This window comes from Mobula birostris, chromosome 1 (assembly GCF_030028105.1).
Source record: "Mobula birostris isolate sMobBir1 chromosome 1, sMobBir1.hap1, whole genome shotgun sequence".
Classification (NCBI taxonomy): domain Eukaryota; kingdom Metazoa; phylum Chordata; class Chondrichthyes; order Myliobatiformes; family Myliobatidae; genus Mobula; species Mobula birostris.
Window position 1 is genome coordinate 151,352,638 of NC_092370.1, and position 21,142 is coordinate 151,373,779.

A 21,142-nucleotide genomic window follows, 5' to 3' on the forward strand; every position below is an offset into this window, starting at 1 on the left:
AGTTCAGTTTCATTCACATTAGAGGAACACAGGAAATTCTCTCAAAAGTAGGTATGACCTGCATTTGTTTAAAAGTGTAAAAATGTAAGTGTCTTCTAGGTTTCAACCTGTATATTGGCCAAAAAAAAACCACAATGTGTCTAAGGGACTTAAGATTTTAAAAATATGCAGTCAAAGACAAAATTTATGTTGAGATGCTAAATGTTAAAAATATCAGAAGACTTCATTTAATACACTGCCCTGAGTTTTTTCCACAATCACTCAACTATGTAGATGAAGGAAAGAGCAGGTATGAAACCTAGAAAATATCCATTATTCCCCTGCTTCACCTTTAGTGTTCAGGTACTCACTGGAAAGTGAACATTAAAGGATTTACAGAAATGGGAGTTAACCCTTATTTTATTTAGTATCATTTTACTCAACTATTCTTTCCAATATAATAGTTAATAACTTATTTGCTGCTAGCGTTGATGAGTCATAGAATCCAGACGGGAATGCAGAGAGAATAAAAAGGAATAGGTGTAGACTGATTACAGACGAGGTGTGAATGCATGCTTGATGGTTGGCACAGATTCAATGGACCTGTTTCTGTGCTGGATGACTATGAATTTCTAAACACTGCAACGGTATGTCTTATTCTGTGGGGAAAAAAGGACATTGAGATAATTCTATACTTACAATCCCATTTGTGTTGACAGTAACATTTGGATTATAGTGACTGTTGCAGTATTTGTATTTGTAAGTCTCACCTGTTGTTGAGGTAAAAAGTATCTGCACGATATGTGCCATGGTAACCAGATGGAAGAGGTAGAGGTTGTTGAAAGCACAGCTGATATCAGAGGGTTGCAGCTCCACAGTCTCTTCCGAGTACAATGAAGGAAATGCTAAGACTAGACTTACCTTGAAAAAAAATTGCAAAAAACCCTTTAGAATTAAACTAAAAGATTCTTTTAAAAAAAAGCATATAATTAAACATACAAATCCAGCAACTACTTGCAGCTTAAGCATGGAACTCATTCACATCTTTGAAGAGAAAACTCCAAGACTTCTGGCACGGGAGATGTGGTCAAAGAAAAGTTTACCGTTACAACCAATCATAAGACTAGTGTTGGATGACTTCCTTTGTCTCAGTCTGTGACCAGAATTTAATTAAAAACCTTTAAAATGTTGAGGTCAGGGACACAGGCCAAGGAAAGAAATTAATGTTATACATTATGTTTGAACTGCTTACAAAGTTCTTCCCATCAACACTTAAGGTAAAAGACGTGAATTTTTGTTTAAGTCACCTGAACAAGAGATCAATTCCTAATGGATAAGCTCCATGAAATAGGTAGAATTATAAAAAATATTTGGTCAACATGGACATATTGGGCTGATGAGCTTGCTTCCATGCCATGTAATTCTATAATTCTCAAGAAAAGGCTGAGAACAATGAATTTAGAGATTCAAGACCTCCTGATTGACTCTGTATTTGAGGTATTTAAAGTACTGTATCATCCTATTAATTCTATAAATCCTATTCATTCGATTAATTCTTAATACAAATACTAGTTTTATCAACATTCAATGATCAGACCACATTGCATTTACATTCCTTCAGAGCGTACAGAGGGTTCCAATGTCACCTCTGGCAGCTGATATCAAAAACAAAAAGCTAATCAGACCATAGATGACAGATGGATTTGTGCTTCAGAACATGATGTTTATAGGCACAAAACTCCAAGCTTAACCCATTAAAATAGAAATAAGTTATTTAATGCTCCTAACCCTATTAAGGCATTCAATTAGATCATGGCCAAACAACATCATAACTCCATAATCCAATTTTGCTCCATAACTATATTCTATAATAATTATAAATAAAATAGATCAACTCAGTTTTGAAGAAAGAGATTTCTACCCCCATCTGTGTGAAATCTTTCTATACAAGATGAAGTTCATAAATTTACCAAAGAAACATACCATGAGGTGGAAGAAGTCAATATCCAGAAAAGACCAATTGTTTTCAACATCCAAGGGAGGCACAAAAACTAAAATTAAAAGACATACCATATGATATAAAAACACTTTTCCTGGCAAAGTTGATCATCAAAAGTGAATGAATATGAACACAATTGAATATGAAGTTACTCTCAATTAAATAATATTCATAAAACCAAACTAACACTCCACTATAGTTTCAACATGCAGGCATACATATGCACAATTCCTTTGCCGGAATCCTTTACTCAACATGACTGAGAAGGCAATGATGTGCCAGGTTTGAAGAAAGCCAGGAAGGAAGGTAACTTGCCTTCAGCTAGCTGTGCAATACATGTCAGCATTATTTCTATTCAAAGTCCCAGCCATGATCATGATAATCACAGTGCTGGTGGGGAAACGGCAATCAGTTGAGTAGATCATTTCAGATTAGAAAAGAGACAACTTTTCCTTTTGACACAACCTCCGATTTACCAAAAGTTGTTGTGTGTGGATTATGAGATCGGTGTCCCACAAACTGTTTCCCATTTACCATGAATGACACAATAACCTTTAACTTTATATTTCACATTATATCTATTGAAGGCTATGTCATGTAATTGTAACTGAAGTCTTGCCTGAATCTTCAATTACAATGGCAATGGTGCTTTAGTTGTTGACTTAACATTGTGGTATAATAATAATAGTACAAACTCTACTGGAACTTCCAATTTTGATCTGATAATTTCTCTACCTACTTCTGAGTAGGCACTGCTACAAACTATAATGGACTTTAGTAGCAAATGTGTTATGACTGATGAATACTAGCATGATTTATAAAATAAACAGTGTCAGATATCAACAAGGTCAATGTACATAGAATTTCCCATTCTGACATGTCAGTCCTCTACTGTCACGATGAGGCCACACTCAGGTTCAAGCATCAACACTTTCTGTTCTGTCTGGGTAGCCTCCAACTTGATGGCATGAACATCGATTTCTCGAACTTCAGGGGATTGCACCCCCCCCCCCACTCATTCACTATTCCCTGTTCCAGTTTCCCTCCCTCACCTTATCTCCTTACCTGCCCATCACCTCCCTCTGGTGCTCCTCCCCCCCTTTTTTCTTCCATGGCCTTCTGTCCTCTCCTATCAGACTCCTCCAGCCCTCTATCTCTTTCACCAATCAACTCCCCAGCCCTTTACTTCAACCCTCCCACTCTCCCTTGTACTTCTTCCTCCCCTCCCCCACCTTCTTACTCTGACATCTTTTTCTCCAGTCCTGATGAAGGGTCTCAGCCCAAAACATCAACTGTTTACTCTTTTCCATAGATGCTGTCTGGCCTGCTGAGTTCCTCCAGCAATTTGTGAATTGCTCCCTCTACAACTCCATTTTCTAAGACTCTATCCTTCTCCCTGTAACTACCCAGACTACCATGTCTCAACGTACACGGAGTTTTGTTCACACATCATCCACAAACCCCAACTTTAACTAACCTCTTATTAAGTAACATATATATTACGAAATTCTAAACCTTCTTTCAATCCTCTCCACAATCTCCTTCCTCCTGACATCTAACCTCCTCCAGCACGACAATCTTTAGTTTTTGTCTGAATTTACCCAATTTGCCATGTTGTGAGTTGTCAAGGACCAAAACAACTTTATATCCCATGACATACTTGGTGGAACTGCTTTTGTACTGTAAATGAAATGTAACAACGACCCTTAACAATTTTTATTGATACATCTTAGAAAGCATCCTATCCCAATGCATCATGGCTTGGTATGGCAACTGCTCTGTCCAAGGTCAGAGGAAATTGCAGAAAGTTGTGAAAAGAGCCCAGTCATCTGAAAACTAGCCTCCTTTCTGTTGCCTCTTTCTACATTTCCCACTGCCTCAGAAAAGCAGCCGGCATAACCAACGATCCCTCCCATCCCGGATATTCTCTTCTCCCTCTTCCATCGGGGAGAAGATAGAAAAGCTTGAAAAATACACACCACTAGGCTCAAAGACAGCTTCTATTCGCTATTATAAGGTTAGTAAACATTTGTATGATGAAGTCTTGACCTCACAACCTATCTAGTTAAGGCCCCTGCATTTTATCGACCCACACTGTACTTTTTCTGTAAATGTAACACTATGTTCTGCATTGTTATTGTTTCCCCCTTTTTCACTACCTCGATGTATTTATGGTGATCTGCATGGATGAAGGCAAAAAAGTTGTTCTCTGTATCTCAGTGCATGCAGGAATAATAAGCCAATTACTAGTTTGAACATAACAAGAAACTTCATGCAGAATATTCAGTTGTCAGCCTATTGGAAGTTTGCAATTCTGCCCATATTCAAGAATCCTGAGCTTTGGTCCTGTTAAGTGTTTAAAATTTAGCAGGTCAGAGCAGAATTGCTTTCTTGCTCAGGAAATTAAAACAGTTAATGACAGAACAAAGAACCTGTAGTTAGCTAAATTCACAATGAAGCATTCTCAATATGCAGGGCCAGTATGTCATTTCACTCATTATACTGGAATAGACCAGCAATCAAGTTCATAGACTACAACCTCTCAACTGTCTCGTATTTCCCTTGTATGAGATTTAAGTCAGGACCCTTTCTGCATTACTCAAAAACAAACAGAGATTTTTCCTAGTGCCTGGTTGATATTAATGCCTCACCTCTGAGGCAGTAAAACAAATATTCTGACCATAGGTTGTTCACTGAACCTTACTGTGCTAATCAGCTGCCATTACAACAATCACTACAGGACAGATGTATTTTAGTGACTGTATAGTACTTGGACAAGCCAGGTTGTGAAAGGTTCCATTTACAGGTTTCCCCCGCCATCCGAAGGTAGAGCGTCCCTATGAAACGGTTCGTAAGCCGAAATGTCGTAAAGCGAAGAAGCAATTACCATTTATTTATACGGGAAAATTTTGTGAGCGTTCGCAGACCCAAAAATAACCTACCAAATCATGCCAAATAACACATAAAACCTAAAATAACGGTAACATATAGTAAAAGCAGGAATAATATGATAAATACACAGCCTATATAAAGTAGAAATACTTTTCCACAATCATTGCCGGCACAGATCTCCATAGCAAAAATCTCACGCAAGCGCCGTCAGCAGAAAATCTCACGCAAGCGCTGTTGGCAAAAACACAGCACAAGCGCTCTCCAGTAATCTTTAAACTATGAAGCTGCCAAATCATACCAAATAACACGTAAAAATACACAGCTGATATAAGTAGAAATAATGTATGCACAGTGTAGTATCACTTACCGGAATCGGGACAGCGCAGACCACACTGATGATGGTGTGTTAGGCTGAGTCGTCGCAGGCTGGGTGGTGCAGTAGCCCCCACCCTCCGGGCCACCAACCGATACATTGCTGCGAAGCACGCAGGGGTCCAGTGGTAGCCGGGACGCACCCAGCACATCTTTAAGAAAAAAGCCGAAATAAACATGCTAATTAATTAGGTGCTGCCCGACACATAATTAATTAGCTTGTTTATTTCGGCTTTTTTCTTAAAGATGTGCTGTGTGCCTCCCGGCTACCGCTGCATTCTCCGCGAATCGGTATCTGTCCGCGGCCTGGGGGTTGGGGTGGTGGGACACTGGGGTGTCATCTTGTCTGTTACCATTAGCGCAGGCAGCTCATCTTCTCCTATGACTGCCCGCCTCGATGTCGAGGTTCGTCGTCTGCCGTGGCTGATGTGGAAGGTTTGCTTGACTGTTGAGCCTCGCGCATTTTTCTATCATACAGTTCTTTATAAGGACTCAAAGAATCTTGCAAATATCCCCTAAACCTACATACCCTTTCAAAATTAAAGTCGTACTTTATCATTACTCATTCGGTTTCGATTGTTATCCTTTCTTCTTCTAATTGCATCAGCTCTTCATCTATCAGTTCTTGGTCATGGGATGCCAAAACCTCTTCAACATCATCTTCATCTGCTTCCACAAGCCAAACTCACTTTGTCCTTGCTTCGTTCACCATGATCCAAAGGCTTAATTATGTCTAGTTTTACACTAAGTGTAACACCCTTACGAGCTCTTTCAGGCTTTTCCGACACCTTAGAACTCATCTTGCAAACGACTGCTCACAGGCTCTTGTTAAAGCAAAGCCGTTCCGAATCTGGGGAGAGCGGCTGCTCGGGGCGCGTGCTGCTTTTGATCGTGCGCTGATTTTTTTTGCACGCTGAATTTTTTTCGTAACAGTGAAAACACCTTCTGAAAGCGAAAACAGAGTACTAATGTAGGTCTTTCATAACAATGAGGTTTCGTAAAGCGAACGTTCCAAAAGCGGGGCACACCTGTAATACGTCTTTCTTTTCCAAGGACAGTTTGTGCCACTTAAAACCAGGCTGATATCTTATTTAATATATAATGTGCGGAGATACCAAAGAGTCATCTTCATCCAATATTTCCAACCTAAAATCACATGTACTGCTTTAGTACAAATTCTCCATCCTGTTTTGCATCAAGCAGTGCATTTCCAAGAAAAAAAAAGTTAACATAAGCAATGTTATGATAGTGGCTAGCATCAGTATAAGAATTCTCCACTAGAAACCTAAGAATGCAAATGGAAAACAGACCCTTTCAACATAGAGGATAAGTTGGTTTATTATTGTCACATGTACTCAGATATAATGGAAAAGCTCAACTTAATGTCATCCATACAAATCATTTCATCACACCAGTGCACTGAGGTAGTACAAGAGAAAATCAATAACAGAATGTAGAATAGAATGTGACAGAGTGAGTGGCCTTGAAATTATATTGAGTACACAATTGGTTTGGATATACAACTATGAAAATTGTTCACATCGCAACTAAAAATTTCACCTTTACTTGTCACTCATGCCATACTCACCAGATAGTAAGCGAGTTAGGTGCTTCTGGATAACTTTGGCTGAGGCCACCACTCTCTGAGAAGCAGCAAACTGTAGAACTGCCTTCAGGCTTATACCCTAAAATAAACATAACTAGTCATTGTTCAAATTTGTTCATCAACAGCAACACAACTTCTGAAGTTATAGATAAAGAAAATAAAATTACAATATTTCTCATATCTTCCTGCACTGTCAGAGGATATTTTCAGCTTCCTTGGCAAATTGGTGACAATTCATTAACTGAGCAGCTGTCCTCTTAGGGACACCTTCCTACAAGGAAGGTACTAACTCATCTAGAAAGTTGATCTTGGGTTTCTCTAATTAAGAACTCAGAACCTTATTTTCTTGTGAAATTACATATGAATTTATGAGTATGCAATTCTTAACTGGAACGTGGAATAATATTGAACTTGCCAGGACATGAAGGTGAGATGAAAGGAAAATTGTAACTGAGAACGTGCTTTGAGAAAATAGTACATAATGTGAAAAGCTGTTAGGAAAGTCTCAATAGACATGGTGTATTGAAAGCTGAAGAAAGTAGTCAGAGAGGTCTGGTTGGGGGGTGTGAAATGTAAACAGCAATACCACAGCAATGAATGCCAAAAACCCTGCTCTTTTATAAAATGATCAGCTAAAGAGGCTGGAGAGTGACGGGGGTTAAAAATGTAATTTAATTGAACTGAATATTAATCTTGATGTTTTGAGAAAATGGCAAAATGAGTAGATGAACAAATTTTTTTAAAAGATGGAAAATACATATTTTTTTAATTCAGTAAGTTCAATGCGACTTGATGCTGCCCATCTAGCTCCTAGTTTGAGCTGTAATGGATAGGGAGAGTATGAGCTGTAATGAATAGGGAGACAGAGTGACTAAAGGCTTCATTAAGGGCTGGTCACTAAATCTCATACTGGTTACTAAACTACATAAACTAAAGAAATACAAAAGCTAAGCTAACCACTGTACAAACTGTTACCAATCTGCAGTTAACTGTGCAACAAAATTATATCCAGTGCAGGGCAACAGGTGACACAAAACAGACTCAGTGAAATGATTCCAAGATTGAAAGTTTACTTTATGGGTTCTTACCACAGAGTGGTAAGGTGAACGTTGCTAGAGGCATTCAAAATGATATAGTATGAATAAAAAGATTAAGAAAATTTCAGGAGAACAAGGCTTTAGGGAATGATGTTCCTAGTATAGGAAGATCTTGTTGTTTATACACAGACACACACGAGGTTTATTCAACAACTGTTAAGAGAGAATGGAGTACACAGTTCTACCTGTCTGTCTGGCAATGATCCAAATAAAACTTTGTCCTCTTCATGAAGTATGTTCTCTATAGAAAGTGAAAGTTTTGTTAAAATAATTGATTTCTTCAAATTCAAATATTGATCAATGTAGACTGAAAAGTTCAAAGTAAATTTATTATCGAAGCAGCTACATATCATTCAGGCATTCATGATAGAACAAAGAAACAATGGAATCAATGAAGAGCTATGTTTAAAGATTGACAACTAACCTATGTGCAAAAGAGACAAACTCTGCAAACAAATATATAACCTCACAACCAAGAGACTCACTTTCTAGGACAGTGTGAGAATGGGGGGTGGTGGAGAGGCAGATTAGGAACGGGGGTGGTGGAGCAGCAGAGCAAGAACTCATAATAAGATAAGAAACAGAAGCAGGAGCAGGGCAACTGGCTTGCTGACACCGCTCCGCCATTCAATAAGATCATGGCTGATCTAGCCATGGACTCATCTGCACCTACCTGCCTTTTCCCCATAACCCTTAATTCCCCTATTATGCCAAAATCTATCCGACATTGTCTTAAATATATTTACTGAGGTAGCCTCCACTGTTTCATTGGGCAGAAAATTCCATAGATTCACTACCCTCTGGGAAAAGCAGTTCCTCTTCATCTCCGTCCTAAATCCACTCCCCTGAATTTTGAGGCTATGTCCTCTAGTCCTAGTCTCACCTATTAATGGAAACAACTTTCCTGCTTCTATCCTATCTATCCCTTTCATTATTTTATATGTTTCTATAAGATCTCCTCTCCTTCTTCTAAGTTCCAGCGGGTACAGTCATAGACTCAATCTCTCCTCATGGTCGAACCCCCTCATGTCTGGAGTCAACCTGGTGAACTTCCTCTGCACCACCTCCAAACCAGTATATCCTTCCTCAAATAAGGAGACCAGAATTGCACGCAGTACTCCAGGTATGGCCTCACCAGTACCCTGTACAGTTCAATCCCTCTAGCAATGAAGGCCAACATTCCACTTGCCTTCTTGATAGCCTGTTGCACCTACAAACCAACTCTGGCAGCTAAAGAATGGAGCAGGAAGACAAAACAATTACTTTAACCGAAGAGATTTTCAATTGCGAGTAATGTGCTGTGGCTGTTGAAATCTGGCCCATATCTATGACACATAGGAGTTAACACTTAAAAATTATGGAAGTTTGGATAAATTGATGTTCTAAGCACAACCCGAGGCAGTGAAACAGAGTGGGATTGTGCGGGGTAAAAGAATAAAGGACAGGTGTGTGTTAAGGTGGAAGACTGGAGAAATTATGAAATGATTAATCTTTTATTATCTCTTACTCCACTTCTGTGACCCATATTTTGCCTTGTATCATAACTTGTCCTGTTTTAACCCCTTGCACTTTTTTATATCTTACTACTTTATCCTCAACTTTTCCAAGCTATAATGAACATCAAACTGGAATATTATTTTTTCATGTCTTTAATATTGCTCTATCACGTCCTGAGTATTCTTTTAACATTTTCTGTTTCCTTGTCCATATCAGCAAAGAGCTTTGATCAATTCAGGCAGAAGTTGGGCTGTTTAGTTGCAATTTACAAGATATAGTGAGGCCCTATTTGGTCGATTTGAGGTTTTATGTTCGGTTTTGGTCACCCTACTAATGATGTCGTTAAACTGGAGAGAACGCAGAGGATGTTGCAGCTACGTGAGGGACTGAGTTATGGAAAGAGATTGAGTAGGCTGGGACTTCTGTTATTGGAAAGTAGGGTTATCTTATAGAGAAGCATAGTTAAAGTTAACATGTATATTCTTTTTAACAGTGCTGGGGAACCAAGAACTAGGAGCAATAGGTTTAAGGTGAGAGGGGAGAGACTTAATAGACTTCTTTCATACCTAGAGAATGGTCAGTATATGGAATGATCCGCCAGAGGAAGTGGTCAAAGGAGATATATTCACAACATTTAAAAGGTACTTAGATAGGTTCAACTATAGCTCAGAGGAATATGGAGCCAGTTGGGATGAGCTCTGATGGGAATCATGGTCAGCTTGGACCTGCTGGCCCTAAGGGCCTCTTTCCTTGCTTTTTGACTCTATAAACCCAAGCAATTTCAAGATAATGCATACCTGTGGATTGAATTGTAAAGGCACAGGCACTCCACGCCATCAGCGGAACTCGAGGATCAACTTCATTCGGGTCAACATTCAATCCCACCCGGTACACAGCGGTAGCAAACAGCAGCAGCATTTCCACAATGCTCTTTGAATACTTGACTCTGTCAAAACAGAAGGACATTTTAGAAATCAACTTAATTTTATTTTTAGGATTAATATACCACAAGAAATGGAGCAGGCCACATGCGCCTTGCGTCTGCTCTGTCATTGAGGAAGATCTTTCACTCCAATGCCTCCAGTCTATCCTGTTTCATATGCCTTGATTATCTCATTACCCACATTTTTAATCTGACTGCCTTTTAATTTCTAAATCTTCCTTATATGTGTGCTAGAGTTCAGCTGCACAAGTAGAACTTCTGCTTCAGTGCCAGTGACCAAAGTGGACCTGCAATCTGGGCGGACAGTCTATAATCCAATGGTATAAACATTGCATTTTCCAGTTTCAGATAACCCACACTCCCTGTGCTCTTTTCTTGTTTCTCCTGATCCACAGAGGTCTCACATCCATCTGTCATTAAAGTTTCATGCCCCTCCCTTATTTTGTTCTACTTATCACCTTCCTTCCTTATCAGATTCCAGCATCTGCACCCTCTTGTCTCCACAGCACCTTGCAGCCTCTGCTTTTACCTTCACTCTGTTTCCATTTGCTTTTTCTTTTTACTCTTATCAGTCTCTACCAGCCACTACATCCCAACTCCACCCCTTCCCCATCTGTCCATCATCTCCCTCCTTATCTGAGTCCACCTATCGTCTACCAATGCCTATTTCACACTTCCGCCCACACCTCTTTATACAAGCTATTTCCCCTCTACACTCCCAGTCCCGATGCAGGGTCTGAAACCAGAGGTATCACCTATCCACAGATATTGCCCGACCCATTGAATTCCTCCAGGAGTTTGTTGCTCCAGTGACCACAGTTTTATCTGGCTCTCTGGTGTCATCTCTGTGGCATGTGCTTATGTGTCTGCATGGAAGAGGAGCAGAGGCCAGCATGTTTCAAGCCATGAGCACACAGAATGGGGGAATACTTGAGGGACCTTGTGGCCTACTCCCACTTCTATTTCTTGTGTTTTTGTTTTGCCTGGGTACTACGGTTTCTTCTCACATCTCCACACATCCTTGTGGGCAGGTGAACTGGTAAATAACTTTCAATGCAGGCAGATAAGGGTTGTAGAAGATCCAGAAGGATGTTAATGGATATACAAGGGATACAAGCGCTGGAATGACCTGTCAAGAAAATATCACGAGGAAGTATGAGAAATACAAGCTGCCCCAAGAACTCCACCTTTCAGGGTCTTTCCTTACTGCAGCTGGACTGGAACCCACCTCAGCCAACCATCGCACAACTTTTCAATCTTTCATTCTCAAGATCTGAGCACAATGGGCCCATGCTGCCATTTTCATTTACCTCTCACTGTGCTTAAGGTGGTGATGGTGGAATGCTTTGTAAAGGTAGTTGCTTTAAGGGAATTTCAGGACTTTGAACAATTTTGCAAGGTAAAGTTAGAAAGCAGGATGCCTCAGGTCTTTTTAATGCTTTCTCAGCTGATGAATGCTGATCTCAATCATACAGACCACATCAGCACTTTGCCAGAACTGAACTAGTTCTATGAAATCATGGACAGAAGCACCCAAAATAACAGAGGCAACATCCAAGAGCTGTGTTAGAACTGCCCAGATATTTACCTCAACCCTTTATCATTCTTCCCTCTAAAGCAGGGGCAAATATATGTAGAGCTAATTTTCTGGAACAGACTAGATTAGAACTCAAAGCAGTAATCTAATTAAGTTTATTGTTACTCCAAGCCATAGTTACTGCCTGTACAAATAGTATATAGCATTGATTTTAGTATTTTTGTAATTTTAACTAAATATTCATGAAAAAACAAAAATGCTGGATTACGTACGGTGATTGGACTCCAAAGCTGAGGATGGACCTAAAGTCCACAGGACTTTCCCACAGAACTGGGTTCACTTGAATGAGACCGGTTTCCTCCTCTAGATAAAAAAAAACAACCACTGACTGCTGCAAAACTGAACAGCACAGAGACACTTCAAATAAAAGAGTAGCTCAGCTCAGAGGTAAACTTTTGGACTGATTAACTGACAGCAAATTATAAAACATGTTATGGCTTTGTGGAATACCCTCAATAGGTAGGCTGCAGCAGAAATGTTGACCTTGGAAAGAATTAGGTTAAAAGGTGCTTAGGTAAACTTAACCTGGAATCCAACCTCTTTGTTCTGGTCTCCTTTGCTGGATGTTAATACAGTAAAACATGCATCGCTCTGGATTTTGGGCATGCTGCGCTTGTAGATTTTGTGGTCTATTGGACAGTATTCTTTTTAATATTTCAATGTACTTTCAATCACACAATTTTTATGCAGACAATGTTTAAAGTGCATGCAGCAGACATTCCCTTCTTCCATGAGTTTGAAGAGCGTGGGAAACATTCCTCCATCTCCCCTGCGAGTTTTAAGGAAGTATTGGAAGCATTCCTCCCACTCCACCACGAGTTTAAAGGGAACGTGGGAAACGTGCCAAATCGGCAAGATTCCCAACAATGGGATTGAAAATTGTCTGAGTTTTACTATTATCCCAAAGCTATACATTTCCATCATTTTGTTTTTGTTTTGGGTTTTCAGCATCAATGGTATCTTGCTTTTCAAGTATTTTTAAATTTTATTTAGAAATACAGTCCTTCTGGCCCAATGAGCCTGTGACACCCAATTACACCTATTGAATCAATTAACCTACTAACGCGTATGTCTTTGTGGAAGGAAACGAGCACCCGGAGAAAACCCACACGGGCAAGGGAAGAATGTCCAGGCAGCAGCAAAATTAAACCTAGACTGCTGGCTATGTAATAGCCGTGCATTAACTGTGCAACCCTAATACACCCACTTTTAGAAAACACAGAAAACCTACAGCACAATACAGGCCTTTCAGCCCATAAAGTTGTGCTGAACATGTCCCTACCTTAGAATTTACTATGGCAGACAACCTACCTCTCCTGGAAGTTCCAGGAGTCTCCCGCATATTAATAGTGGCTCCCTGATGCCCGCAAATTATATACAATATCACAGAAATCAATTTTTTTTTGAGAGCGAGCGAGTGAGAGAGAGAAAGCAAGAGAGAGTGTGAGAGTGACCACGAGACAGAAAGTGTGCGCATGAGAGAGAAAGCAAGCGACAGCGCACGAGCGAGAGGGAAAGCGAGAGCGCGAAAGAGCGCGTGAGTGACCACCAGAGAGCGCGAGCAAGCAAGCGATAGCGCGTGAGCGGGAAAGCGAGTGAGAAAGCAAGTGAGAGCACAAGCGAGCGCGCGAGCGAGAGGAAGCCATGGCAGAGCGTTCCAAAAAAAGAAAATATAAAACGTACGTCACCCCAGACTACACTAAAGTGTACCCCTCCCTAATAGGGGTCAAAATAATGACAGTGCTGCTTGCTGTGCTGTTTGCAACAGTGACTCTTCTATTGCCCATGGTGGGTTAAGACTGTAAAAACATGTTGAGGTGAGTTTAACAGGTATCATTCGTTTATTAGCATAGCTAACATTATTTAAACTAGCTGGCTAGCTGCTCAGGAGCTACTCTATTGCAGACATTCTACCCCTCCCGGAAGTTCCGGGAGTCTCCCGTAAATTGATAGTGCTACCTCCCTGAAATGAGTTTTTGCAGGGATACCCATAGCCCTCTGTTTTTCTAAGCTTCATGTACCTATCCAAAAGTCTCTTAAAAGACCCCATCATATCCGCCTCTACCACCGTTGCCGGCAGCCCATTCCATGCACTTACCACTCTCTAAGTAAAAAAAACTTACCCCTGACATCTCCTCTGTACTGACTCCCCAGCACCTTAAACCTGTGCCCCCTTGTGGCAGCCATTTCAGCCCTGGGAAAAAGCCTCTGACTATCCACACGATCAATGCCTCTCATCATCTTATACACCTCTATCAGGTCACCTCGCATCCTCTGTTGCTCCAAGGAGAAAAGGCCAAGTTCACTCAACCTGTTTTCATAAGACATGCTCCCCAATCTAGGCAACATCCTTGTGAATCTCCTCTGCACACTTTCTACAGTTTCCACATCCTTCCTGTAGTGAGGCAACCAGAACTGAGCACAGTACTCCAAGTGGGGTCTGACCAGCGTCGTATATAGCTGCAACATTACCTCTCGGCTCCTAAATTCAATTCCACAATTGATGAAGGCCAATACACCGTACACCTTCTTAACCACAGAGTCAACCTGCACACCTGCTTTGAGCGTCCTATGGACTTGGGACCCCAAGATCCCTCTGATCCTCCATACTGCCAAGAGTCTTATCATTAATACTATATTCTGCCATCATATTTGACCTCCCTAAATGAACCACTTCACACTTATCCAGGTTGAACCCCATCTGCCACTTCTCAGCCCATATCAATGTCCCGCTGTAACGTCTGACAGCCCTCTACACTATCAACAACACCCCCAACCTTTGTGTCATCAGCAAACTTACTAACCCATCCCTTCACTTCCTCATCCAAGTCTTTTATAAAAATCACGAAGAGTAAGGGTCCCAGAAGATCCATGAGGCACTCCACTGGTGACCGACCTCCATGTAGAATATGACCCGTCTACAACCACTCTTTGCCTTCTGTGGGCAAGCCAGTTCTGGATCCATAAAGCAATGTCCCCTTGGATCCCATACCTCCTTACTTTCTCAATAAGCCTTGCATGGGGTATCTTATCAAATGCCTTGCTGAAATCCATATACACTACATCTACTGCTCTTCCTTCATCAATGTGTTCAGTCACATCCTCAAAAAATTCAATCAGGCTCGTAAGGCACGGCCTGCCCTTGACAGAGCCATGCTGACTATTCCTAATTATATTATACCTCTCCAAATGTTCATAAATCCTGCCTCTCAGGATCTTCTCCATCAACTTATCAACCATTGAAGTAAGAATGTCACTCATCACTTTTGTATGTCACTCATGTACACTGTGATGATCATCAGCATTTGACAGTGGGCAGCTGATGCCTGACAACTCTCTTCTCTTCTCACTCCCACCACATTCCTCCAAGGCTCTAATCAAGCACCAGAATGCCAAATTCTTGTCTCACACTGAGTAATTTTTTCTGATCAGATATCAGACTGTGTCTGGATTGCTTTCAAAACATAACCTTTCTGATTAAAATCAATTTCCCTCACATACGTACCTTTTGTGCCTGAAGCATTCAATCCCATAATTCTTGCTGAGACATTTTCTAGCCAGCGAGATATTGTGAGTGTAGGTGCTATTGCTTCGATATCTTTGCTGCAATATACAATAGATTGAACGTTATGAAGAGAATTCTCATACTATTTACATTTTCTAAAACTGTGAAGCTGGTTATTTGGTTGCCTTTCCAATACTAGATTTGCATTACACTCGGTTTAAACTTATCTCAGTTGAACCTAGTTGACAGTTTTGAGAGTGCAGTATTGGAATGTCAGTGACAGGCCTCTGGAATAGAGCACAGATAGGAATAGATCAGGGTAACAAGCAAGGAAGCCAGGATAAAATAAAAAAAAACAGATCAAAAGATTTAAGTGGGAAAGTGGAAACATCTTTTGAACATATTTTTAATTTTTAAAAAAATCAACAGTAGTGAGGTTATTAATTGAAAAGCAATTAACTACAGATGTTGGAAACAAAATATATATGACCAGTGCAAACAACAGGAATTCTGCAGATGCTGGAAATTCAAGCAACACACATAAAAGTTGCTGGTGAATGCAGCAGGCCAGGCAGCATCTGTAGGAAGAGGTGCAGTCGACGTTTCAGGCCGAGACCCTTCGTCAGGACTATATATGACCAGTGGACTGTTCAAACACCAAGCTATTTCCCACATAAGCTTTTATACATGCAATGAAGAATTAGATTGCTAACAAACATACCTGTCTAGACTGTGTGCTTGCAGTGGAATGACTGGGATGACAGTATTACAAAGAGTCTTGCACAAAGGGCAGAGGTACTCTCCATCTTCCAGACCAAAAGGAAGTTCAACATGAACTCGGTTGCGTGTTGGGTTCTGCATAGATCCAAAACATCTAGAAACGGTAAAAAAGAAAATCTAAATTTTGTGACCGACTACTGGAACATGTGGGCTTTAGATTTATATGTACAAAATATGATTTGTGAGCCGACTCACCAACCCTCTCATTAAGCAGAACCTTAACATTATCCACGTCAGGACCACCACCGTTGGGAGTGAGTGACAAATATGATTGGAATGAAATTATGGCTTGAATGACTGAAGATATTTCACAGTAACCAGACATGTTGCAAACCTCCAGGTACATGAAGATTAACCAGCTTAAGTCAGCTTGAAATCAGAATCAATACTCAATACATCTCTCCCCACATCAATATTATCTACAGAAGGCGCTGCCTCAAGAGTAACAAAATCCATCATTAAAGATACCCACCAGTTGAGCCATGCCATCTTCTCTCGTACAGAAACCAGAAGTTCCATACAATAAGTTTTAAGAACAGCTATTTCACTTCAAACATTCGGCTGTTCAACCAACTGGTACAACCTAATCACTGCAGTTTAGCAACAGTATGACCACTAAGATGGCCGTGCACTAAAATGGACTTGATTTTTTTGGTTTTAATTCTGCTCTTTAGAAGTTGTATACAATTAATGTTTTTCTCATGATGCTACTACATATAGGTTTGTCACTGTACCTGTGCACACACATACTTGTACATATGACAATAAACTCGACTTTGAATACCTTGCTACACCACTCAAATGTACTCCTACTGCCTCTGTGAAATTAATTCCTACCTGTGACATTTTTCCCCTTCAATTCTCTATCCTTCCAAGGCATATATTGCAGATGACAACATCTGCTCAACTTAATCTCATTTTTTATGGACTCCAGACTTCCATTGCATTGTATTCTTCAAGTAAAGACAGTAGAAATTGCGGCTTTTCTTTAGCACACCATTCTCACTCTCTGCCAAGTACCTATTCCACTCAGGATATCAAGTTTCTGCCGTCCATTTTATGCACTGTGAATACATGTCCTCCCAAAGTTACCACAGCTTCCACTTCTGAGAAAAGTTCTAACCCAAACAGTTTGGCTGTTGGCAATGTAGTTAAATAAGAACATAGGCCAACCAAGGGTAACAAGCAGTTTAGCCAGAGAGTTCAACCCAACTATTTATATATTGCCATAATCTGAGGTCCCATACAGTAGAAGAAACCTGTAGCTCAGCAGCAGCTGGCAAATCCATTCTATCAGCCTCCTAAGTGCTCATTCATATGTATACACTGTACATGTCGGAATCTCACAATTTTGTGAGGACTTGTAATTTAAACTCAATAAATAATGTTTGTGGAACAAGAATTAGAGGTTAAGACAGTGGAATATCTCCTTCACAAAGTATAGTTACTCCCTGTTCCACTAAGTTAATTCTTATAGCTGGAATGAAAGAACAGAAATACAGTGGTACAGATCTTGGACATAAAGTAGAAAGATACAATCCAGAAGTATAATGCCATGTTAAAAGGAGAAGAGCAGAACTTACAACAGACAGAATCTATGACCGTGTGGCATGCTGTGACTATAGTTTCATTCTCGGCAAACACTAGGGAGGACTGCAGCTCTGGAGATATCCAATTTTAGAGTGCACTCTCTGTGGCTTTTTATAAAATCAGCTCATGCACAATAATTAATGTTGTCACCTCTTAAAGGATTGTGTCTGATTCAGAGACAGAGAGCTTAAAAGAAAGGATGCCTGTTGCTGCCAGTGACTTCATGAATGAAGTACAGTGCTTTAGTTAGCAGCAGGGGCCATGCCCTGAGGTCTGACCTGACTGAATTCCTGACCTGCAGAGGCACCTGATGCCGACGCCCCAACAAGTCTAAAGCCGGCACCAACAGAGCACCCAGAGCCAAGTCCTGATGCCAAGGCTCCCAGAGATGCCCCCAACTTAACTGGTGGGACAGCTCACTCCTCGGCTGGTCTTTCAGGCCTGTATGTGAATCTGACAGCCGAGCTTAATCCAGTCCAGGCCTGCCCTTCAGCAGTCATTTACCTTCCAGCCCAGATGGTTCCATTTCAAGACCAACCAGAGGTGGTCACTTATCTTGAAAGTGCGGTAAGAGGGCTGGGCTGCAGCTGAGGTTCAAACAAGTTCTCCTTCTCCGGCATACTACCAGCTAAACTAACTGGGATGATAAAAAAAAATGGCGGGCTATTGTAGGGAAAAATGGAGGGAAGGGTTATTAATCTAAGAGTAGGTTAAAGGTCTGTATAACATCGTGGGCCAAAGGGCCTGTATTACACTGTAATGATCTGTGTTCCAGGCCATTAAGAACAGAGTTAATGAATTAAGAGTGAGACTGACCTATCAAAGAGAACGGAAGGGCTGCTATGTGCTAAACACACTAAATGCTGGAGGAATTCAGCAGGTCAGGCAGCATCTATGAAAATGAATAAACAGTCGACATTTCAGGCTGAGATCCTTTATCAGGACTGGAAAGGAATTGGGAAGAAGCCAGGATAAAAAGGTGGGTGAGGAGATGGAGTGAAAGCTAGAAGATGACAGATAAGGCCATATAGGTGGGAAAGGTAAAGCACTGGAAAAGTAGGAATCTGATAAGAGAAGGAAGTGGACCACAAGAGAAAGGGAAGAAGAGGGGACTGGGTGGGCGGGGGGGGGGGGGGGTGAAAGGCAGCTGAAGTGAAGTTGTAAGAGACCTGAGTAGGGAATAGAAGAAGAGGGAGAGGGGAGAAGAAAAAAGAGAAACAAAAATTACTGAAAGCTGAAATTGATGTAGTACAGGTTGGAGGCAACAAAGACAAAATATGAGGTGTTGTCCCTTGAGAGTGGCCTCATCATGACAAAACAAGCAGCTATGGACTGACACGTTGGAATGGGATGGGGGGAGGAATGAAAATTCTGCATTTTAGGAATGGAGCAGAGGTGCTGAACAAAGCAGTCCCCCAATTTACACTGGGTCTCAACAATGCACAGGAGGCTACATCGGGAGCACCGGATACAACAGTTACATCCCAGAGTCCTGAGAGAGGTTGCTGAAGAGATAATGGATACATTGGTCATGCATGATCTTTCAAGAATCACTTAATCCTGGCATAGTCCTGAAGGACTGAAAAATTGCAAATACCACTCCACAGGAAGACAAAAGCATGGAAATTATAGGCCAGTTAGCCTAACCTCAGTGGTTGGGAAAGCGTTAAGAGAACATTATTAAGGATGATGTTTTGGGGTATTTGGTGACTAATGAAATAATGTCAAAGTCAGCATGGTTTCTGTAAAGGGAAATCTTGCCTGAGATCTGTTAGAAATCTTCGAGGAAGTAACAAGCAGGATGGACAAAAGAGAGGCAGTGGATGTCATTTTGTTAGATTTTCAGAAGGCATTTGATAAGATGCCACACATGAGGCTGCTTAACAAGATAAAATCCTATGGTGTTACAGGACAGATACTGGCATGGATAGAGGAATGGCTGACAGGCAGGAGGTAGTGAGTGGGAATAAAAGGGGCCTTATCTGGTTGCCTGCCAGTGACTAGTGGTGTTCCTCAAGGGTCAGTATTGGGGCAACTACTTTTCATAATGCTTGTCAATGATTTAGATAGTGGAATTGATAGCTTTGTTGCAAAGTTTCCAGATGATACGAAGGTAGGTGGAGGGGTAGGTAGTGCTGAGGAAGCAATGCAATTGCAGCAGGGCTTAGACAAATTGGAAGAATGGGCAAAAATGTGGCAAATGGAATACCATGTTGGGAAATGTATGATAAAGCATTTTGGTAAAAGGAACAATAGTGTGGACTCTAAATGGGGAGAAGGTTCAAACATCAGAGGTGCAGAGGGACTTGGGAGAGCTCGTGGAAGACTCCCAGAAGGTTAATTTACAGGTTGAGTCTCGTAACGAAGGCAAATGCAATGTTGGCATTTATTTCAAGGGGAACAGAATACAAAAACAAGGAGATAATGCTGAAGCTTTATAAGACACTAGTCAGGCTGCACTTGGAATACTGTCAGCAGTTTTGTGTCAGAAAGGATGCATTGTCATTGGAGAGAGCCCCGGGGAGGTTCAAGAGGATGATTCTGAATGAATGGGTTAACATATGAGGAGCGTTTGGCAGCTTTGAGCCTGTACTCACTGGAATATAGGAAAATGCACTGAAACCTACCGAATGTTGAAAGGACTAGATAAGGTGGATGTGGAGAGGATGTTTCCTATGGTGGGGGTATCCAGAACTAGGGAGCACAGGGATGACCCTTTAGAACAGAAGTAAGGAGGAATTTTTTTTAAGCCAAAGAGTAGTGAATATGTGGAATGCTCTGCCACAGACTGCAGTGGAAGGCAAGTCCATGGGTATATTTATAGCAGAAGCTGATAGATTCCTGATTGGTTGGGGTTTCAAGGGATATGTGAGAGAGAAGGTATATAGGGTTGAATGGGATCCAGGATCAGCCATGATGAAATGGTAGGGCAGACTCGATGGGCTGAATGGCCTAATTCTGCTATGTCTTATGGTCAAAGATGACCCTAACAGATTTGCAGGTGAAGCCCTGAATGGAGGCAGTCATTCCTGAATGGTTAGTAGGCTCTAACCTGATGACATTAATATCAATTTTTCCTTCCAGTAGTTTTCTCCTCTTCCCCTCCCCTTTTCCTCTTCTACTTCCACTCTGGCTTCTTGCCACTGCTCCTCAACTATCTGTTTAATTTAGTGGATGGACCATTCAGCATCCTCTGGCAAAGCTAGAGGTGGAGGTCTGCTTCCTAATCAACAAATCATGGTGCTTGGATATATTGATTCCAGCAAGATTCTGCTTACACAGCTT

General features: G+C 41.0%; 1 protein-coding gene across 4 annotated transcripts in view; it reads right to left on the reverse strand.

Moving 5' to 3' along the window:
• ubr1 (ubiquitin protein ligase E3 component n-recognin 1) overlaps positions 1–21,142 on the reverse strand; it is a 288,023-nt gene that overhangs the window by 52,934 nt on the left and 213,947 nt on the right. For 3 of the 4 annotated variants that reach the window (XM_072264036.1, XM_072264044.1, XM_072264054.1), the window contains exons 32-39: positions 16,209–16,361; positions 15,488–15,585; positions 12,195–12,285; positions 10,240–10,388; positions 8,131–8,186; positions 6,831–6,927; positions 1,963–2,030; positions 750–900 (exon numbers count right to left, since the gene is read on the reverse strand). In XM_072264036.1, the coding sequence (XP_072120137.1) occupies positions 750–900; positions 1,963–2,030; positions 6,831–6,927; positions 8,131–8,186; positions 10,240–10,388; positions 12,195–12,285; positions 15,488–15,585; positions 16,209–16,361 (863 nt within the window). Of the gene's footprint in view, positions 1–749; positions 901–1,962; positions 2,031–5,989; positions 6,389–6,830; positions 6,928–8,130; positions 8,187–10,239; positions 10,389–12,194; positions 12,286–15,487; positions 15,586–16,208; positions 16,362–21,142 lie in introns of those variants that run through there. The other variant, XM_072264061.1, reaches the window with a different exon arrangement.